Source organism: Lonchura striata, chromosome 1, assembly GCF_050655825.1.
Source record: "Lonchura striata isolate lonStrDom1 chromosome 1, ASM5065582v1, whole genome shotgun sequence".
Lineage (NCBI taxonomy): Eukaryota > Metazoa > Chordata > Aves > Passeriformes > Estrildidae > Lonchura > Lonchura striata.
This window is the reverse complement of record NC_140703.1, coordinates 1,543,055-1,564,832: the sequence shown is the minus strand read 5'-3', so window position 1 is coordinate 1,564,832 and position 21,778 is coordinate 1,543,055. Positions and strand designations below refer to the sequence as shown.

General features: G+C 46.0%; 1 protein-coding gene across 6 annotated transcripts; it reads right to left on the bottom strand.

The window, feature by feature from the left end:
• Positions 1 to 982: 982 nt before the first annotated feature.
• On the bottom strand, positions 983 to 21,578 carry TMEM45A (transmembrane protein 45A). 6 transcript variants are annotated; one of them, XR_014957705.1, is made up of 7 exons: positions 21,414 to 21,578; positions 10,497 to 10,706; positions 8,323 to 8,535; positions 7,686 to 7,870; positions 6,406 to 6,466; positions 5,429 to 5,574; positions 983 to 4,249 (listed from the first exon to the last, which is right to left on the bottom strand). XR_014957705.1 is itself a non-coding variant. In XM_085588985.1 (7 exons), exons 3-7 carry the CDS (start codon positions 10,684 to 10,686, stop codon positions 4,156 to 4,158), a joined length of 828 nt encoding a protein of 275 aa, XP_085445111.1. In that variant the 5' UTR covers positions 10,687 to 10,706; positions 10,823 to 10,900; positions 21,436 to 21,578; the 3' UTR covers positions 983 to 4,155. The 6 variants fall into 6 exon arrangements, 4 of the variants coding, with proteins under 4 accessions (XP_085445111.1, XP_085445101.1, XP_021401187.2 ...); XR_014957711.1 differs by having other exon boundaries at positions 21,436 to 21,578; XM_085588985.1 differs by lacking the exon at positions 6,406 to 6,466 and adding an exon at positions 10,823 to 10,900 and having other exon boundaries at positions 21,436 to 21,578.
• Positions 21,579 to 21,778: the final 200 nt, after the last annotated feature.

Sequence of the window (21,778 nt, the reverse complement as noted above, 5' to 3'; positions counted from 1 at the left end):
TCACTGCTCAGCTCTATGGACCCACAGCCTGATCTCCACTTCTGCCTCCTGCTCCTCGGAGCCACGGCATGCAGGAGAAGCATTTCTGCTCCAGTTTCATGCCTTTGTTGTACCCTTGCATTGACCTCTCAGCTGGCATCTCCAGCAGAGTGTCAGTAAATGGCAGAGCCTAGAGGTGAGAGCTTCCCTTTCCAAGCTAAATTGCTTAATATTGCTGTAATATTTATAATTATGGTCTTCATCTACTTTTCTAAATGTATTTTCATTCTAAGAAGCATATCAAATCTAGAGATCCAGTTACCTAGCAAAGAGATAGAAATTAGTGTTCAAAAAAAGTCATCTGAGGACAAGTTATTCCTTATTTGACAAATATTTTGAGCAAGCACGTATTGTACCTAGAATAGATTTTAAGGACAAATTTTCCAGAAGTTTTCTGGTTGTCTTTCTCCCTTTTAACAGATGTGCTCTTTGTTACTCAGTCCTTGGGAGTCAGGCTCCTTTCCACCACTGCACATGCTGAAGGTCTTTTTGGATAAAAACTGTTCTGTTTTCTTCCCCCAAGTTCTGTACCAGCAAACCCCACCCCAGCTGCTGTTTGGAGGAAGTGAAACATTTTGGGGAAGAGTACCTGATTAAGGCACCTGATCCACAGAAGTTTTTTAGTGCCTAAGTTTTAAGGATGAGTGAACCTGGAGGATCCAAATTCCTTGCTGTCATAGTTGCCCTTCGTTCATGCTGTATTTAGTTACAAGGGGAAAATAATTTAAATAATACATTTAAATAATACATTTAAATAATACATTTAAATAATTTAAATAGAACAAACATCACAGTTTCTAATGACAAGGCAGTACTGACCTTTCTTGAATTAAAGTGCAACTTGTTCAAATGTCTGGATGTGTTATGAGAGTAACTTGTTTATCCCACCCCATCCCATCCCATAAATGGTTATATTTTTTCCCCTGAAAACATGACAGACATCTTACATGAATAAATCAATTTTATTTAAATAAAATTACAGGTGTATTTTGTCTAGTAAAAACTAACATATAGTTTTTCAAAGGCACCAATATTCTAAAATAATTTAAATTTTCTTGAGAGCAGCTTCCTTTTTCTGAGTGGTGTTTATAAACTTGTTGGACTTCCCTCATTCAACTCGGGCAATACCTGCTGCTTGTGAAATGATGAAGGTTGTACCTTTTTCACTGCAATAGGTGCCCTACTGTTCCTGGGCATCTCTTCTGGACACAGGAGGACGTATCAGGTGCTCCACGTAGCAAAACCCCACTCAGAAATGGGGTGTTCCTTGCCTTTGTACACTTGTCAGGCACAAAGCCCCACAAGGACACTCAGTTTGCATGTACTTTAAGTATTCAAATTAAATTTTAAAACTACTGTTTCTTTGAGGCTTCAGGATCTGTTTTCCCTTGCATTTCTCCAAGCTAGATAATGCAATGACACCTTTTCTAATGTGAAGAGAGAGCCTTGTGCACAAAGCCTGCCCTGCTTTGTGTCACAGCCTGCACCAGCCTCCAGTCTGGGCTTTTTTAGAGGTGTCTTTGCTAAGCGTGGCTGCACCAGAACCAGCAGACCTGTGCTGGGTGCATTCATCCAGCTCTGTCACCACTTACAGGAGATTCAAGCAGGGGCACAGGGGGATGTGCAGGTGACACCTCTCAGCAGCCCAAATCCTGCTCAGATTTTCACCAGACCCAGCTCTACAGCTGGACCAGGACAGAGGCAGAGCCCCCAGCAGCAGCCCCTCTCTGGCCAAGGAGTCCAAGTACTGTCACTTTTCTTCTGTAAAAGCAGGGGGTTGCTTTCAAAAGGAGATTTTGCTAAGCACCTTCCGTATGCACAGCTCACCCATGTGGTTCACTTCATCAATTGATTTTGGCTTATTGTGACAGATTTTGGAATAATCCCCAAGTTCTCTTTGATTCACAACCATCATCTTCTCTGCCCAGTATACAGAAGCTTTGTAGCTCAACCATTCTGACAGGAAAAAGGATCTGCCCTTTGAAAGAAATCCCCACAATTTAGAGACAGCAGTGATGTGGTGCAGTGAAGGTAAGATCATATCAGGGATAACATTTGGCAAATGCATCTCTGCTGCAATCAACAGGCAAGCTCCTCAGGGAAGCCATGGATCTTCCTTCTCCAGTAAATCTGATTCTAATGGAACCACAGTAATCAAACTCAACTCTTAGATTTGCAGAGTGGACAAAATAGAAATATTTCAGAGTTTATAGTAAGACTACTGTAAAGCTGAGACACAAAGCTACAAATATACCATACCAATACCTATCTTACAAGAATGTCCCGAGACAGGCTTTACTAAAGTTTGCCAAAATCTCCAGGAGCCTTCAGAGAAAGACATTGACAAAGGGCCAACAATAGCTAAGAAAAGCAGTGATCTTTGGCTAGCAATGTGCAATTTCCTCCTTGACATTTGTAAATGTAGAAATGTATGTGAGCCAACTACTCTTGCTTTCCAAACAAGATTCATCTGGATAATTTGACACCTGGTTACAGGTGTTACTTCACAATACTTGGCAAACATCTAAAATAATTTGTAAAATTGCCAGCTGAAGTCTTCTAAGAAGACATACAAAAGCTCAGGCAGTTTATTGTGCTTTTCATCTTGCTTGGGTTATCTCTTTAGTTTAGAGATACGGCACCCTAATATTTGCATGGTATTAAATGTATTTATCAAGAAAAGCAGTGAAGAAATTTGCATTGTTCCTGCCTGTGAGAAGCAAAGTCGTTTCTAATGATCTCCTTCAGAATAAACAACACCACTGACTTTGAAAAGGCACTGACAGACTAAAATACAGCATTAACTGAACTGCATTTGCAGCTAAGAAAGGGGAGGTAAAAGGGGAGATAAAAGGTAGATCTTAAAAGTGAAATAAATATTTATGTTGCATTGAAGGTAAAGTAGTTTTAGAAAAAAACTGTAAGGATTTTTTGGGTCTTGGGATCCCTTTGAGGTACAAACTATTTTATTAACTAGTTTTTTTTAAGCAATCAGTTTGCTGCCATTGGCCATGAACACTATGCTTTTCACTAGATCAGTTTGCATGGAGAAAATAAATGCGGTGTCATTAATTAGAAGTGGTGTTAGTTTTTAATTCCCTCCCTGGTGTTGGTAGCTGGGTATGGAGCTACCAAGAAGGAAACATCTGCCCTCCCACAGCTCCCTGTGCACACTGTGCAGGCTGCCTGGTGGCTGAAGGAGTGATACAGGAAAGGGATGAAAACATCTCATCCCGCCCACAGAGCAGAGTTACCCACTCCTGGCTCCGGTGTCTGCTCTGAATCCTGCAGAAACCCACCCAACTCTAGCCAAGGAAAGGAAACAGCTTTGGGAAAGAAACTGGTTTTGCAGTTCGGTGCTGCCTGACTGGCCACCCCTTTCTGGAAAAGGAATTGTTCCAGCATCAGGAGAAGGCAGAGTCACCCCCACTGCCTGGAGAAGCCAAAGCAGAGCAGACAGACAAGAGTGCCCAGGCACCAGCACGAGCAGCCACTCTGGGGCTGATCAGCACACACCTTTGGCTCTCCTCTGTGCAGGTGAGCACACTGCACACCTCTGCTCCTGCCTTTCCTCCAGTGAGCCGCTCAGCGGGCTCCCAGGGAGAGGATTTTCTGCTTGACATAAACCACAAGCAGAGACACAAAGGTGCTACACAAGACAGCTGCAAGACTGAGGTTTCTTTATCTTGTTCTACTGTGATCCAGGTCTGCACACTTATTTATCCACAGGCACTTGCAGGACAACCAACACACATATTTAGACACCCTGATTAAGGAAACTTCATGTCCAGCAGCAGCTGAAAAACGTTTTGCTGAGCTTTTAATAAGGCAAACATAAAAACTTCATTGTGCCACCTCATCCATGACAAGTCTGTCTAATACTAGTCTGATTTTCTGTGAAGCATGTGATAAACAAGTAACTAGTGCAACAACCATGAACCAATATCTAGCTTACCCTTCACAAAAAAAAATTCTGTGTAAATGTAGACATCACAGAGGATTGATATTTGCAAAGCAGGTCATAATAAAAAATTAATAAGATGGCAAAAAATGTAGAAATGAGGTATCAATTAGCCTAATGGTTGGAGTGGGCAAACTGGTCAAGCCATACTCATTCTAAATTTCTTCTTCTGACTCATGATCTCGTTCAGACGTTTTCAGTAAACCCATTTCCATGGGCTGGGACTGCTTCACCTTCGAACGGACCACCCTGGAAACAACAACAACAAAGCTGTCAGTGCTAACTCAAAGGTTCTTCTGACCATTCTTTGCATGATAAAATCCTGTTTAACTCTTGTGTTAGCTCATCAGCGAGTTAGGATGACCCTATGGTTAGGAAGTGCTGCCGTTACTGTGCATCCTGCCTGTACAGCCTGTGTGCACTTGTCCTATGGACTCATCCCAGAGCACTTCAAGCAAGCCTCAGTGAACCCTCCAGGAGCTTCAGTGTGCTGCGGGCACTGTGCTCACTGGGGAAGGGACCATAAAGCTGTGAGAAAAGGAGAGGCTGGCCAAAGCACCCCCAGAGGGGAGCTCTGCTCCTCTGTGGCCTCACCCGATGCTCAGCAGCCCCTGGTCCCAGCCTCAGAAGGGACATGACACTGCTGCCACTTCCCAAGAGCTGCCCCTCTGTACAGCAAGGCAGCCACCCAGCCTTTCAGACTGAGGTGCAAAAAGAACTGGCACCTCAGTGCAAATCAAGGCTGGAAGAACCATGTCTTTAACATGATTAATAGGGCTATTAGGATGGTGGGGATAAAGCAAGGGGTGAGAAGCATTTTAGGACACTGCAGGAAAAGGCTTGGTAAGGTCCCGTGGACAGAAGGTGATCACATTCTGTGATCTGATGGCAGAGGCATTTTTACAGCCAAATTAACACTGAAGTTGGAATGTTGTCAGAATTAGCACTGGGCAGGGGGGGAAAGGGTTAACTTTAGACATTAGGGAGTGAAAAAGAAATCACGTTTGATGACAGGAAATTTCTAGCAAGGAATTCTGTGTAATAATCTTCACAGTAAAGTCATGAAGCCTGCTCTCTGAGCCACTTAAAAATAGCAGAAATGAGCAGTGGGCGACAAGATTCTGCAGGTAAAAAAATCTCCTACTTCTGACTTTATATGGACTTACAAATGTGGAAATTATTGGCACTCATTTTATGTGAGAAGTATTATGCTGTGCTATCAGAGCTGCATTTATGGATGTGTTTTTCCCTTTTCTACTGAAGCAATGTCATGTGCTTTTCATTGATTACTAATAACTATTTTTATTTTACCTTGCAAGACAACTTCTTACTTCATAGAAACATTTGTCAGTGAAATTTTTCTGAAATAAACCTCCCACTAGAATACACAGACAAGTCACCAAAGTTTTAGTGCTTCAAGTAACTTACCAGCTGACAATTGTGTAATTCACTGCAAGTATAAGAAAAGCAAAAGCATAATGCCAGCAATAGCACATGGTCAGGAACATCATGTTAGTGTGATCTGTTTGATTCCACTCTGGGCTTCCATTTGGAGGATAAAGTACAAAGCCAATCTGTAGTAAAAGAAAAGAGATTTAGTACATGTCATTTGATGAGCATCCTGTGCCATATCCTGTTTCATGCTACCCATCACAAAGCAGACATTTAATTTTCTTATGGTGTTGCTTATTTCTGTGTTTACTATTAAACCAATTCTGCAGTCAATCTCAGGTGTGATGGATCACTTTAAACAGCTCTGTGCAGAAATGCCTTTGAAGATAAAGTGCCAGCCCCAGAGAGCCATTGCTCTTGCCCAGAAAATTCAGGAGCCTGCCCAATAGCCCAGGCCTGCAACAATCACAATTCTGCACTGTAGGAGAGGGGCTGGTGCTCAGCCCTGTGTGCTCTGAACTGGAATCACTGATGGAGCAGGAAACCTGCCTGGCCATTGCCACTGCCTCCCTTCTTCCCAGCACGTCTGGGCACGGACTCCGTGGCTGGGGAGATGAATAATCAATGAACAAATAAAGGGGAGCCACAATTCTATTTCTGCTGGGCCATCCAAGGGAAGGGCCAGAAACGGCATAAAAATGGAGCTTCCTCATGCAAGACTGTAAGTTCATGTGAAATACATAGCTGATTTCTTTATTCAGAGCTGGGAAAGATCAAATTCACATTTGTGCATAAAATGGGAAAATGTTTAATTCCGTGGCTATGCAGGGTTTGCCTGACAAACACTCAGCTTTGTACTGCTTAATACTATTCAAAGCCATCACTCAGCAGTTTAGCTGAGAATTTAGAAACTGGGAAGAAGAGAGGAAGAAGGAGGGGAGAGAATTTTGCATTTCCATGCAGAGAATTCAATGAATGAAGGTGTTGATGATGCAGAAAGAAAGTCCCTTTACCTTTTACAAATTCCTGTGCTGCAGCCAGCATGTGGTTTTCAGTCACACAGATGGTTGAAGTCTGATGCAAGTGTGAAAAAAGCCACACTTAATTTTTTTCTATTTTTAGTACTTTTACTTTGAAACAATCCCCACATTGTGTCTAGAGCTAAAGAAATAATCTGTTCTAAAATTCGACTAGGCAGAAAACCATGAATAAATTGTTGCATCTATTCCTCCTATGTAAAGCTTTTAAATCACTGGCTAGAAGTTTGCAGACAAGAAAATAAAGCAAGAAAAGAAACCAGCGAGTGCTGCAGCATCACATTCTTGAGTTCACTTATAGAAAAATACAGCCAGTTCTGAGGTCTGTCTTCATGCCAGAGCAAGCATTTAAATATTTGATTTGGTGCTGAGTGTCCAGTTCTCCTAAGAAACAGCAAACATTTTTATTCATGGTGCCTGGCTAGCATAGAAAAAAGGGAAGCCAGTCTAGACATGCCGGAAAGAAAAATCATTGGAGTGACCTCAATTCCCCACTATAAGATGAAACATCAGCACCAGGGCTCCTATTTCTGCTGCAAACTCCCAGCAGCTCCTGAAGTCTCTCTTGTTCCTACAGCAGAGAAAGAGTTGCTGCCAAATCTCAGTTACTGGATAGACTCCCAAGAAGGTGAGGGCATGCAAGCTACCTTTGAGGAGTCCTTTCAGGAGCCACACCCCTGAAATATCAAAGTTTTGGCTGTTCTTTTTTCTGCTCAGCTCCCAGAGCGCTGAAAAGCAGGAGGTTTACATCACCCTGTCTCCTTCTGTAACTTCAGCACCTTTTGAACCTGGCAATGTCCGTGAGGCTTTGCCTCACCTGCCCAGTGCTAAACTGGGTGTCCACTCACTGCCCCAGCAGCTGACAGGGGAGACTCTCTTTGTAAAGAACAACAGGCACGGCCATGCTCTAAAATCACTGCCGCTTGCCTGGCAAAATTGGAACAGGATGTTACAGCAATCAGAGCTCTGTGACACAGAGAGTTCAAGAAAAACACTTCAGCTCCTTTATTGATTCAAATAAAAGGCACTTGCAGTAAAACAGTTGCTGCTTCTTCTTCTGTAAAATGGCTATGAGAAATACTTTTTTCTCTTAAAATGAATATTTTTTTTCTGTATCTCTTTAAAGGAATTTATTTTCTGTAAGTCTTTTGAGGTCTGTGTTTAAAAGGCATATATATAACCTGTGAAACATCTGGAAAGGGTTAAGTGAGTAATTTTGTTGAGGAAGAAATTACAAAGGCAGAAATGTGACCTACCTGCCAGAACCAGCTGCCTTGTAATATGCAGAGGCTTGTACGGAGCATCTCTAGCACGATACTGCCACGGAAAAAAACTTCCAAAAATATGCAGGCAGCAGCTCCAAAGATAGCAAATAGCAGTAACTGATGAACGTGAACATCCAGCATGGCTCTCCCATGAAGGTGGTAGCAGAAGAGAAAACCTGGAATAAATTTTGATCCGTTTCAGATCATTTCTTCCCTTGTAATTTCCCTGCATCTGCTTTTAGCAAACATTTCTGGCATTTCTCTTGATGCCAGTATCACCTCACTCAGGCTGGCCTCAGCTAACCAGCTGTGTGCCATGCCAGTGCTACATCAAACACATGCCTGAGCTACTGAGCACGTGCCCAAAGCAGGCTTTTGCTGCTATTTCCATGACATTTGCTGTCTGAGCAGGCAGGAAAGCTAAGATCCGCTCTGCAACGTGGGATCGTGACCTGGGCAGTGTAAGCAGGGCCAAGGGTGATCTTTTTGTGATTCTTTGAAGTGCCTCGGGGAGCGGGAGGCCCGGCTCCCAGAGGGTCACTGGGAAAGGCTGATTTGAGATGCCCAGGCCAGCGGTCAATAGCCATCCGCAGGATTCCTGCCCATCCCTGCAGGGAGAGGCAAATACCCTCAGTGAAGACTGCTAAGGACAGCACCATCCTGTCCACGGCCGCGGGCAGCGCGCTGGTGCCGTGAGCCACGGCGTCCACCAGCCCCGAAATGCCGTAGAACAGGTACATGGTGGCGTGCTGCCAGTTCATCAGGTGGTCCCAGTGCTTCTTCTCGTAGTTGTACAGCTTCAGATGAGGCCCATCGGGAACAAACTGCTCAGCCACCATCCCTGTGATGAAAGAAGAGAAACTCTTTCTTCTGGTACTTAAGGTATACACTGATGACAAATCTTTACACAAACAGTAGAGGCAGCAATACATCCCCAGGCAGCATAATGCCAACAAGCCTGAGGGTTTAGCATCACGTAATCTGGAGAGTGGAGAGCCAGGGGAAATCAGGCTTCAGCTCCACTCCTGGTGGAAATATTTGCATCTTGCAGTTTCCAGCAGTGAAAATGAAAACAGCCATTCTCTGCTGCTTTTCCTTCTTTTAAACAATTGCTATTGTAGCAGTCCTCTGACCACGTTTTTCAGATGCCTTTTCCAATGGTTCAAACATGAGCATAACACACACTAAAGTCTCCAAAAGAAAGATTTACCATTTCAGTGCCCTGCCACGTGCAGGATGACAGAGTTTAGACTCATAATTCAAAGGGGATTTTTCCTCTAAAGCCATAAAAGGAAACCACTCCACTATGCAGAGCTATTAAAAGTCCCGTGAGAATGTACATGGAGTTAGTATTTGAATCACTGCTTCACTCTCTCCCTTACCTTGGCCTCTCAGTGTCTTGCTTACTAGCTGAGGTTCTCCAGCAAGGGAAAACTGCTTTTAAATTCTTTATATGATCAATGAAATTTGGGGAGAGCTTAAAAGTTGTTCTACTTTTAAATAATTAAAACTGATTATATTGTTTATAAAGCATAGGCCAGCATCCTGCTGTATAAGTACATATGCTGTACTGCAAATGCAGTGTTGTTCCACCTTTATTTCCAGTTTTCCTAACATGGAAACAGCAGGTTTTACTCCTGTTGCCTTTACTGGCTGTCTTAGCCAAGTGGTTTTTCCATACTTTCAATTTGAATCAGAATTCACATATGTTGAAATAATAGCTTGTGGTTTCAAAGTGAATATAAAAACAGTAGATTGATGTTTTACCAGCCAAACTCCCTCTAGATACAGACTGGGAGATTTGTAAGAAAGACGTCCACAGTCATGCCTCAAAATGAATGCTAATATTTAGATTTTTATCATTTTTTAAATGATAAAACTGTAGACACAACATCCCTTTGGTATCTTAACAGAGAGGAAGGAAAAGCAAGAACAAGGCTTTGTCACAGTCTGCACCTTGATTAGAAGTGAGTCAACTCTGGGCATCTAAAGAAGAGCAGACAAATAGAATGTAGAAGCGTAAAAATGCTTAAAATTTAGAGATTTTTCAACTTGAGCCGCAGGAGCTGAGTTCCTCAGATCCCCTGTTGTTTAGTTTACTTACCTTCTAAAGCTAAATCACCACCACACAGCCTGCCAGGAAGCAAACAAGAACTAAACACTTCCAGTCAGCTACAGGTTCCCAAAGGTTCCCAAAACCTTCCCAGTGGGTTTGTACCCAGGCCTGGACACAGCAGAAAAACAAAGTGCTCCCCCACACCCCAAAAACAGCCCTGCAGCCATAAGATCTGGAGTTCGGTCTCTTTGTGTGAATATTTTCACTTTTGACTGAGATTAATAAAAATTCATCTGCGTCATTTACATATTTTACCAATAAATCAGGGAAGGCTTCCAGCATCTGAGATGGCTGAATTCAAAACAGAAAAGCAACACCTCCACAGCCTGGTGCTGCCAGAGTGCACGTGAGCCCCTTGGCCCAGCATCTTCTCTCTGTCCCTGAGCAGTGAGAGGTGCATGGACACCAAGATGTGGGCAGGGGTGGGCAGGGGTGGGCACAGGAGTGGGCAGGGGTGGGCAGGGGTGGGCAGGAGTGGGCAGGAGACCTCACAGAAGCTCCAGGAGAGCTTCAGGGATGGAAACCCTGCCATGGCCTCAGCCGTGCCATTAACAGCAGCAGCCCCACCGCCTCTCAGTGGTTCACAGGGAAAGAGCAGGACACAAGGAGACCCATTTTATCAGAGAGCAAAATTTAAAGCAAGAAGTGTTGGAAGGTGCAGCCTGCCCCTAGCCCAGGGCACTTACCAATGAGGGCAAAGAGAGCTTTGATGATGCCCTCCACGAACTCCAGGCGCTGGAAGCCTGCCCTGGAGCCGAGGTAGCAAGCATTCTTGTTTTTTCTGCAGGCGTACTTCAGTGGGTACTTCACTGACCACCACAAGCCAAAAAGAAGGAAAAAGCTCCCAGGGAGGGCGTGCCCTTTGAAATTGCCCATGGTTTTCTGATAGGCAATACCTGAGGGAGAAGCAAACAGAGACCGATTATGGGAATAGCAGGAGAATTCTGTGGGTTATAATTTTATAGTATCTCCTTGCATAGATCAAGCTGCTGTCACTGAATTGAGTACTCACAGTTAATTTAAAAGTAAATTTGGGTACTTCTCTTCCCAGCCAGTCTCCCCTGTTTCATAGTTTTGCAGAGCAGCTGATCTGAAATGCAGAGCTGGCAGTCAGCAGGGTAGGAGAAGGAAAAGCCATAGCACACTATGTCTTGTTGTAGAAGTTGTGCTAGCAAAAGAGAGAACCTGAATGTTCACTGTTTGGTGCTCTCCCCTTTAGAGAGAACTTTATATTTTTTTCCTTTATGAAAGAAAACCAAGACAATACCTGACTGAAGGAAAAATGAATTGCATACCCATAAAATGAGTAAATATTTACTAGCAAATTGTATTTTTTTATTTCAATCCAGATGTCTTGTTATGATTTACAAACATGAAGTAATTCTATTATTTTGTGGGTGAATTATGCACCCACCACTAGATACCTATTATCAAGTGCATCAAGTGCACTGTGTGACAAGGCTATTGCTTGGTCAGGATTATATAGTCATTTAAAAACAGTGCCATTCATAATTCTGGTCATCATCCCAACATTTGGAATAGTTGGCTTTGAGCCAGAGGCTTCTTCATTAAAATGACGGTTCTAACATTAAATTGCAATTTTTCTTTAAGATACTCTAAACCGAGTTATTGTGCCTCATGCCCTGAAGGAATACTGAGTCTCTGCACAGGCAGCAATCAAGAATAACCACTTTAGAAGGATTGGCAGTCTGTACTTTCTGTTATTATTGTTGCTGACTTAGAAGTTCAATTGCCACACTGCACTGGAGCTCTCTGGCTATGAACAGAACATGGAAGCTCTGGTATATTTTTCTTTTCTGTAAGTATTTCCTATGGTCAGCTCTGCATAAGAAATTTTAAACTGCAGCTTCTGGGCCATGGAGTACTTGCAGCTGGTTCACATAAGGCTGTCTAGTCACGTAGTGTGAGCCCTCTCCTATTTCTGGAGGCTAAACTCCACTGAAAGTTGTACTCTTTTTTTCTTTTTTTTAAGAGGAGAAACTTCTCCACATGCACAGGTCCTGGAGTTCTCCTAAGACTATCCCAGCTGCATGAGGAGAGGTAACCTCTATAACCACAAAGGAGAAGAAAAGACTGTTCATGCACAGTATGGGTCTGATTTAAACAGGATGCTGAAGAGGGTCCTGCAGCCCCTGGCTGCTCCTCACCCTCCGGAGCTGAACTCTCCCACAGTAGGGGCTGCTGAGTGGGAGAGGTGAGCTTTCCAAGCCTTCCCTGGGTAATACCCTGCTTACCTCGTTTCTAGCACAAGAGCAGGGGATGTGGCTGCCCAAGCACGCCCATGTGGACATGTCCTGCAGGTGTTGCAGGGTCTGCCCTGCAGGTGGGAGCTGGCAAGGAGAGCGTGTGGGGATGGGCGCAGCAGCACCTGCCAGGCGTGGGGCAGCCAGAGCGGGCACCAGGGACAAGCTCATGGACAAAACATAAAGGAAACCCTTGGGGTTTCTGCTCTGTGGGGAAAGCCTCCTGCAGCTGAGGGTCCAGGGGCTGGGAGAGCCTTTCTCTGCCTCCTCTGCCTCCCCATCACCATTAAAGTTCCACTGGGTTGATGCCTGTGTGTTTGATGTGTTTGATCTGTGTTCTGTTTCAGGTGGGGAAGCACAGCTCACTCTGCAGCAGCCCACAGCACAGTGGGGCTCTCACTGCTCAGCTTTGGGGAGCTCAGCCCCACAGCTGGGACCAGCCCCACAGCTGGGACCAGCCCCACAGCTGGACCCAGCCCCACAGCTGGACCCAGCCCCACAGCTGGGACCAGCCCCACAGCTGGACCCAGCACCACAGCTGGGACCAGCCCCACAGCTGGGCCCAGCCCCACAGCTGGGACCAGCCCCACAGCTGGACCCAGCCCCACAGCTGGGACCAGCCCCTGCTATCTCAGCCAAGAGGTTCTTTCTTCATGCTGGGACACCTTTAGTTCAAAGAGCCTGACCTGCCTGCACATCCCTGCCAGTACTCACTGCACTTCTGTTTGCCTCAATAAAGGGCAGTACTGACAGCTTTAGACAGTCGTATAAACTTTGCTTTAACCTTTAAAATAGTTATTTTGCTTTTCAAACCTTATTTTCTGAGGGTTTTTAAACATGCTGGCCTGGAAGGCATTGCTGTCTTTTCAGACACAATGGTCTTTTCGCCTCTGTGACTGAAAGGAAGAGGGGAGGAGAGGGGAGTGGCTGTTCCTCACTGAACACCGTTCATTGCAAAGACTTTATTCAATATTCATTATTATTCACCACGGGTACAAAGCAGTTCAAAAGGAACAATTTACCCTGTACTGCACATCAAAACAAAACAATGGATCAGAAAGGTAAATGAAACTTCTGAATAACCTTCCCTTAGGAGAGTTCATCTGCAGTAGGAGTGAAACAACGAATTGTGTTGACATCATTTGTAGTGCACAGTATACAAAACTTCAAATGTAATTCTTAATCTGTTAATTCACACCTGGGTTACCTAGATCTTTAAACACTGTATGATTTTTCTGCACTAATCTGGGCAAACCATCAAGAAACTTTGTTTTGAACTATTTTTTGCCTTTCAAAACAAGCAAAAAGAAGAAAAGACTGATACAGCAGCTGATGTTCCAGATCAAATATAAACAAAATAGAAGAAAAATTACTTTTTTGCTAAAAGAAATGCAATATATTATCACATATTATTAGCTTTAGAGAGTGTAAACTCCAAATTGAATCAATCCAAAAGTGTTAGGGATTATTTGTAGGATTTCTCTGGAAAGACACACATCAGTTCTGCTGGCCAGCTGTTGTGGCAGACCTTTGGAATGCTGCATCTCAACACAGCTGGTTTCAGAAAGGAGTTACACAACTTACCCTTTACAGTTTTTGTGAACTTAAAAACATCATGACAGAGCTTGCCTTAAACTGATTAAACTTCACAATTAATGAGTTTTTTCTTTTCAGGCCTGAGAGTTCCTTTTGGTGAGTCTAGAAGTCCCCTGTCAACACCCACAGTTTTGATGTGACTGAAAAATTTTGCCTGCAAATAAAATGGGGATATTGCAGAATCTGGGGTCTTAGTATGAAACTGAGGATATGGTGAGGCTAAGCACAGACTCCTCAGTAAGAAAGTCACTGTGGGGTCAGGAGATGGATATGGGAGGGGGAAGGCAGACATGTAATGGGAGGTGAAAGGAGAGGAGAACATATTGTTATAGGGACAGATAAGGTCACCTCTGAGTCTCCTTTTCTCCAGGCTGAGCACCCTCAGCTCCCTCAGTCATTCCTCACAGGGTTTGTGTTCCCAGCCCCTCTCAGGGTTTCTGTTCCTCACAGGGTTTGTGTTCCCAGCCCCTCTCAGGGTTTCTGTTCCTCACAGGGTTTGTGTTCCCAGCCCCTCTCCAGCCTCCTTGCCTCCTCTGGATGTGCTCCAGCATCTCAAGGTCCTTCCCACACGGAGGGGCCAGAGCTGTGCACAGCACTCAGGTGTGGCCCCACCAGTGCTGAGCACAGGGGGACAATGAGCTCCCTGCTCCTCCTGGCCACACCATTCCTGACCCAGGCAGGATGCCCTTGGCCTCCTTGTTGTCCCCATGGGTGACAGGGCTGGCTTTCCAGCACAGGCACATCCCTGCCTACTGCAGATCAAATGGCCACTGTCACCCCCAGGATTCCTGCAGGATCACTCACTCCTCACATCTCCACCCTGAGGTTTCACCACTCAGAATCCTTCTACCATGGAGCCACAGCAGCCAGGACAACAGTAAATTTTGAGCTCCAGCAAAGCAAATTTTGGAGTCAAGATGAGGGAGGGTCCCCCTGTGCCACCCAGCAGGGCTGCTGCTCTGAGGAGCATGCCCAGGAACTGGACAGAGCATCCCTGCCAGTCAGATCCAGGCTTTTCACACAAAGTGCCCCTTGAAATGCTGCTCTCAGGAGAGTGTGGGGCACACCTGCTATCAGGGTCCCAGGACAGCCATAGGTTTCAACTACCTCAGTGAGACTCTGCCAAGGACCCCCATCCTGGCACCCCTGTCAGGGGTCTATGGTACCAGTGGAACTGGAGAAGAAGGTAATTAGGCATGATTATGGCAATACACTCAATTGTTGTGGTAGTTTATAAATTTTAAGTACCAGTCAATGTTTCTGCAGCTGATTGGAATGAAGAACAAGAATAATTTACAGCTACCTGTGAATGTAAGATGCTTTTTTTTTTAATGTGAGAATTCCAAGCATAGTTTTTCTCTTGCAATAACCACAGAAAGCACTGTGTGATTAAGGCTTTCCCAGTAATTAGAAAGCTGCATGGAATTACAAAAGTATTTTACATCCACACTTTGCCAAACCGATATAGGCTGTTCAGGGCTGCCAACAAATTCCCCATGTAGTCATAAGGCTTTGTGTGCCCGGGCTGTTCATCCCTCTGCTCAGGCTGCATCTTACTCCTTGGGGTCAGAAGGGAACATGGGATTCCACTGAAAAAGGAGGCTTCTAAGTGAGCACTCACAAAAATGTGTGTGTTTTGGTGGCTATTAAGAGCTGCCTTTTTAGCCTGAAAATTTCCTCACACAATCAGAAGCATGAAAGGCAGGCAAGGAATAGACTCAGATGGTTGATTTAAATATCGTCTGATTTTTTTGGGAGAGATGCTTCGTAACATTTATCAGTTTGATTTCTGATCTCCTTTCTCATGGGGCAAGACTTGCAAGTGCTGTGGAGAAACCCTCCATGCCACCTGGTTACTCAGAAGGCTTCTCAATTGCTTCTGGAAGAGCTAGCTTAGTGTCCCTGTTATCTCCCTTTAAAGGACAGACAGGTTGGGCAGCACAACCTCCGTGGGACAGGGACACGAGCAGCAGCTGAGCCAGAGCCTGCCCTGCCCCAGGCAGCTGCCCTTCCCTGCACATTCTCCTGCCACAGCACCGTGCCCTGCAATTTCCTGTGTTTGTCAAGCCCTGCGGGATGCTACAGAGGACTGTGGACCAGAAATGTGGATTTCTTTCCCAGAAATGACACAGTTACAAAGCCACAAACTCACTCTGCTGCAATGCTTCCATTTCTGCTACACATCCATATGGCAACAAAGGTTAAGCCCAAAGATTAAAGATCACCAGTTTTTTCTTCCATGTGCTAGATTGGAAAATAGTCATGTGGAGTTTATAATATTGGATGGGAAATGTTTATTTATCCATAACAGCTGCAGGAATGGATTGTGATATCAGTGAGAATGATGTACCCAGATAAGAGGAGGAAATAACAATTGCAGGCATTTTCTAATCAGTGCACAAGCTGTGATCGTACAGCTTTTACAAAAAATGGAAACCAGCAAAGCTGAAATGCATGTAAGACAAAGAAAATCACAGACAACCGATTCAGTACGAAAGTTTCCTGCTTGCAGCTAAAGATCTGTTCACGAGGCAAGTGCCTTTTGTCCTGCAGCCATTGTGCTGTGAGCACCAGGGACAGCCAGGCTGCTTGGAAAAGTGCTCCAAGGACATCGTTCACTGAACGCAGTCCTGGTTTTTTGTCATGACTGAGAGCACTTCAGCAATTACAGCTCCATTTCCCAGATGAGATCACTGCTCCGTGCTAGGGAAATACTCAGCTGGCACCTATAGCTGCTTTAGAATTAGACTGGGATTAAGTACTGTGGGTATGAATGAAAGCAGGACAAAGACTATTTGAAATGCTGAAAAGTGACAGGACAGCCTTGGTGGTTTTGGCTTAGGGGTGTGGGAGATAAAGATTTTCAGGTAAAGAAAAAAAAAAAAAAGAAATGTCATAAACATGCATTTCCAAAGTTGGTAGGAGAAGAATTCAAGCCTTGAGAGAATCTTCAAGCCTAGAAGACAGTGATGAAAACCAAAAATCACAGTGGTAATGACCAGAACTCTATCTGCTGGCCCTAGAAAGGAGGGACTCTGTGACACAATCTCCCACAGTGATGAGTTTGGGCCCACAATTTGTAGTGCTCTATTCTTTTTCAGTGCCTTGCATCTGTCAGAGACTCCTCCTTCCCAGATACTTGTCAGCCCTCTGAGTGCTCCTCACTGTGTTTGTTATCTCTCGTGACCGTCCATTTTCTGGCTCTCTTTCCCTGTTCTCTGTGCATCTGCTGACTGTTTCTGCTCCCACAGATGAGCAGGCTATCTGCAGGGGTTATCCAGGGACAGCAAGTACTACATAACAATCTTACCATTGGCTCTTGATATCTGAGCAGCTGCTCATCTGGGGATATGAAATTTTTGGTCTTCAGGACTGCCAAATTGAAGCCTTTCTCAGAGCACCACAAGTTCAAAAAAACTTACACATACAAAAAGCAAACCTGGTAAGTGCATGGGACATGCAAGTGTAATTTTTTCCTAGGAAAGGTTCATAGTTCCTGTGTTGGTCACAAACCCTGGTATTTCCTAGCACTGCTTGGAATAGAGGTAAAAGAGCACGGGTATGGTGTAAACTGCTGCAGGAACAGCAGTGCTGGTCTCTGGTGGGAGCAGCTTTGGCTCCAGCCACCCCAGCCACTTCCCTGCCCACAGTGGGGTCACCCTCCCTCTGTCCCCATGCAGGGCAGCAGGTCCCTTCTCCACAGAGGCTCCCAGCTGAGGGCTGCAGGGCTCCTCCCAGCCCGGCAGTTTTTATTTTGTGTGGCAGAGGCAGAGTGCTGCCAGAGAGAGGGATGCTGTGACATCCTGCTGCTGTGCCTGGAGCTCTTCACTAACATCTGAGATCACCTCTGCTGTCCAGCCCACCCAGAGCTGCACTTGGCTGGAGCCCTCAGTGCTTCCCTATTTTAACCCAAGTTGTGCTGGCTAGTGAAAGTCCTATATGCGGTCACTCTCCTTTTGAAGTCAATTCCTTTTATCATAGAATCACAAAATCATGCAATCACAGAATGGTTACTGCTGGAAGGGGGTTCTGCAGGTCATCTAGTCCAACCCCCACCTGAAACGAGTTTATCTAGAGCAGGTTACCCAGGATTGCACTCAGACAGTTCTTGAATGTCTCCAGTGAAGGAGAATCCTCAGCCTCTCTGGACAGCCTGTCCAGTGCTCAGCCACCTGCACAGGAAGGAAGTTTTTCATCATGTTCAGGTGGAACTTCCTGTATTTCTCTTTGTGCCCACTGTCCCTTGTCCTGTCACAGGGCACCACTGAAAAGATTCTGGCACCACCCTCTTCATCGTGTACAGGACCAGACATTGGGGTGACTGAAGCCTTTGAATGAGAAACTGGATTACAAAGACCCTGTTTTAAGGAATCACCAAACACTAACAAAATCTGGGAAGCAGAATTGTCATCTGTGCTGTGTGCATTAATAAGCTTTCACCTTAAGGACAGTCTCAAGTCGACAAAAATGGGAAGGGAGCTCATATAAACAAATGTGGGAAGGGAGCTCATATAAACAAATGTAAGGTCATTATTAAGTCCTTGATGGTTTTCATAGGAAGGACTTGCTTTTCTTACTGAAAAACTACAAAGAGGCTCAGCTTCCTAATGTAATGCTCATAGCAGCTCGTACTTCAGCAACAAGAAGGTGGCACTTGTAGAGCTGAACTTCTCCTGTCCCCTGCAAGGGAGAAGGCTGGAGACATGGGCCACGTGTCCAGAACATTGGCTTCTGCTGTGACACTGTGCTTCATTTTGCTATCTGATCCCGCGTAGCCACCACTTGTTCATGAATCTCTGCTTTCTGAAGTTATTCCATTAACTGTTCATAACCTTCTGATAGAGTTATAGAATAGTTTGCATTGGGAGGAACCTTTCCACCTGTCTGGGCAACCAGTGCCAGCGTCTCACCATTCTCCTCACAAAAAAATTCTTTCTTATATCTAATCTAAATAGACCCTCTTTTAGTTTGAAACCATTACCCCTTGTCCTGTCAAGAAATCCTACTAAAAAGACTGTCCCCATCTTCAGCCACCCCATTTGTCTTTGCAGTACAGTTAGGTAGTGTGAGCCCTCATTGCAAACAAAGCAATTAAAACTAAATGTTTAAATCTTATGGATTTGAAGATTATAACTAATCCTATGAGTGCTTGGGGCTTACAGCATTCTGCTGTGATAAGAAAAAAAATATATAAAAATTTTCTTATCAGTAATTTCCACAAAGCTGTGAAACACAGCAGGTGGGGTTGCACCTAGAGCTTTGCCTTGACTAACCTGCCTTTGTACCTTGATGTTTTCTCTGCAGTCTTGTCTGTCAGTCTCAGGCTTGCTGATAATACTGCTTCTCCAAGGGGAGCCAAATGCACTGCCTCTACCAGCTGTAGCCTGGGGGGAGCACACTATCAACAACAGAAAGCCGTGTGGATCAAAACCAAAAAGGAACACTAATGAATAAATGGGAGTGTTGGCAAGTGTAACATTGATGCTAGCTGGGAGAAATGGCTGGCTGGCTTTGCCCAGCCAGAGGAGACAAAATGCTTGAGAGGTGTAGCTCCAGTTTACAGGACCACTTCATACTCATTGCATTGGAATCAGTCTGTGCTAATGCAACATTAGCAGAAACTGAAGAGTCCTCCATGGTACAGCATCAGCAGCAGCTTCAGTTCCTGCAGCCCCTCCAACAACACAACAGAGGGAGCAGACCCAGCAAGATCCTCTTCCAAAACCACTGGCATTACAGATGCTACACAGTTTGTCTTAGAAATGTCTCAGGTGCAAGGTGATTTGGAGCAAGAGTTTTAGGAGTGTTGCTCGGATAGCATTAAAGTGTTATAACAGGCCCTGATTTAGGCATAAATTGATCAAAGGGACTCAAGTCTCCTTTTTACCTTCTGGAAGCAAAAGCAGCACCAGGACCCAAGGTCTGGCTCATGCTGCACGATGGGAGAGAACTGCCCTCGTAGAGAGTCACTCTATGAAAACAAAGGTATTTCAAAAACAATGTCAAATTATTTGTAATTCCTGGGTTTAGGAGCTTGTCTTGCTCGTAGCTTGGAAGAGACATTCAAAATTATTACTACTGCCAACTGCAAGTGAGCTTGAGTGTGTTTGGTCACATGGAAGGAAAAGGAGCCAGTCGACAAGAGTTTCAACACTAAGAAGTTTTGGTTCATGCACCTCTTCAGACTGGAAACAAGGAGCCATTTTTGTACTGCTGCACTGGCCATCTGCAGCACTGACTCAAATGATCTTTACAGGCAGATTTGTGTGCAAGAAGAGAGTAAACAGCAGTTTGCCTAAACACAGGCGTAATTATTCCTGCCTCTCCTCAAGGTTCATTTGAGTTTTCTTCTCCAGCAGTTATTTCTACCCACAGTCTCCACAACTGAAGAAATCTATTTGGTTTGCCCAGCTTCATTTGTAAAGGGAAAAATACAGAAAAAGCCACACAAGCAACCCTGAAAAGCAGCAAAAGACATGTGAGCAAACTTCTGAAAGGTAACCTCAGAGTCAATGATGAATTTTCATCTAAAATGGATATTGAAAACATTCATTTTACAAAGTACTTACAATTACTTGGAATACAACTTGTGCCATAATTTAAAGACCTCCACAGAAATAGCAATATAAGGTGATGCAAAAAAAGTTATACATAGTGGAGAAATCACAAGTCCTAAGGATGCAAATGCATGGTAATAACCAAACATTTGGTTTAAAAAGTAAAAAGCAGAAATACTTTGGTCTTAAGTACTCCAGTTCCCAAACTCTTCAGAAAGCCCTTTATCAAAAAGATAATAATTTCTTTTATACCATATCAAGTATTAAGTGTTATTAGGAGAGTAAAATAAAGAGGCTAAGATAATTTTAGGGTTTCTCTCATATAGTAGGAGGTCACGAAGTACATTTAAATTCTTTTAATTTTGCCTGGAAATTCAAGTTTGGATGTACACCTCCATTTGACAAATCCAAGAGGGAGGGAGAGGGAGAACATCACGTAGTTAACTCAGAAGTAAGCCGAGCGCTCAGTGCCCGCTTTGTTCGGCGGTGCGGAGCCGCGGCTGCGAGCCCGCACGGGGCGGAGCGCCGCGCCCCGTCCGGGCAGCGCGCCTCGGCGGGGCCGCGCGGATGGAGCATCCCGTGCGCGCTTCCGAGCCCCCGAGCCCCCCGAGCGAGAGAGCGAGCGAGCGGGAGCGGCCCTGCTGCCCCGGCAGGGTCCGGCAAACGCCGCCCGCCCTGCCGCGCCGGCGCCGGCCCCGGCACCGGCACCGGCACCGGAACCGGCACCTCCACTGGCACCGGCACCGGCACCGGCACCGGCACCGGCGCCGGCCCCGGAACCGGCACCGGCACCGGCACCGGCACCGGCACCGGCACCGGCACCGGCACCGGAACCGGCACCGGCACCGGCACCGGCACCGGCACCGGCACCGGCACCTCCACTGGCACCGGCACCGGCCCCGGCACCGGCACCGCCACCGGCGCCGGTACCGGCACCGGCCCCTCACTTTCCCTCCCTCTCGGGGGTCCCTCACATTCCTCCCCCTCGGGGGTCCCTTACCTCCCCCTCGGGGGTCCCTTACCTCCCTCTCGGGGGTCCCTTACCTTCCTCTCGGGGTCCCTCACATTCCTCCCGCTCGGGGGTCCCTTACCTTCCTCTCGGGGTCCCTCACATTCCTCCCGCTCGGGGGTCCCTTACCTTCCCCTCGGGGGTCCCTCACATTCCTCCCGCTCGGGGCTCCCTTACCTCCCCCTCGGGGGTCCCTCACCTTCCTCTCGGGGTCCCTCGCCTTCCTCCCGCTCGGGTCCCGCAGCCCCCGGGCAGCGCCGGGGCTGGAGCCTCCAGCGGGATGCGCCGGGGCCGCTCCAGATGTTCCGGCGCGGCCGCCCAGATGTTCCCCGGCGGCCCCGCGGGGGGCGGGCGTTCTCCTCCCCGCCTGGCCGGGAAGGACCCGGAGCAGAGCCAAAGGAAAGGGGCTCGGGCACCGCGAGGCTTCCGCGGGAGCCGCCGCTGCCCGCCCCCTCTCCTGCCCCGCTTTCCAGGAAAAGCGGCCGGGAGCGGGCAGGGCTGGCGCGGAGAAAGCGGCTCCCAGTAGCCCGGCAGGCGAGGAA

Excerpts from the sequence above, each read along its gene's own strand:
- TMEM45A (XM_085588975.1), bottom strand. The coding sequence starts at position 10,686 with ATGGGCAATTTCAAAGGGCACGCCCTCCCTGGGAGCTTTTTCCTTCTT. Across the intron at positions 7,871-8,322 it reads CTTAGCAGTCTTCACTGAGG|GTTTTCTCTTCTGCTACCAC; the intron begins GTATTTGCCTCT and ends AATTTATTCCAG. Across the intron at positions 5,575-7,685 it reads AAGGCAGCTGGTTCTGGCAG|ATTGGCTTTGTACTTTATCC; the intron begins GTAGGTCACATT and ends CTTTTACTACAG.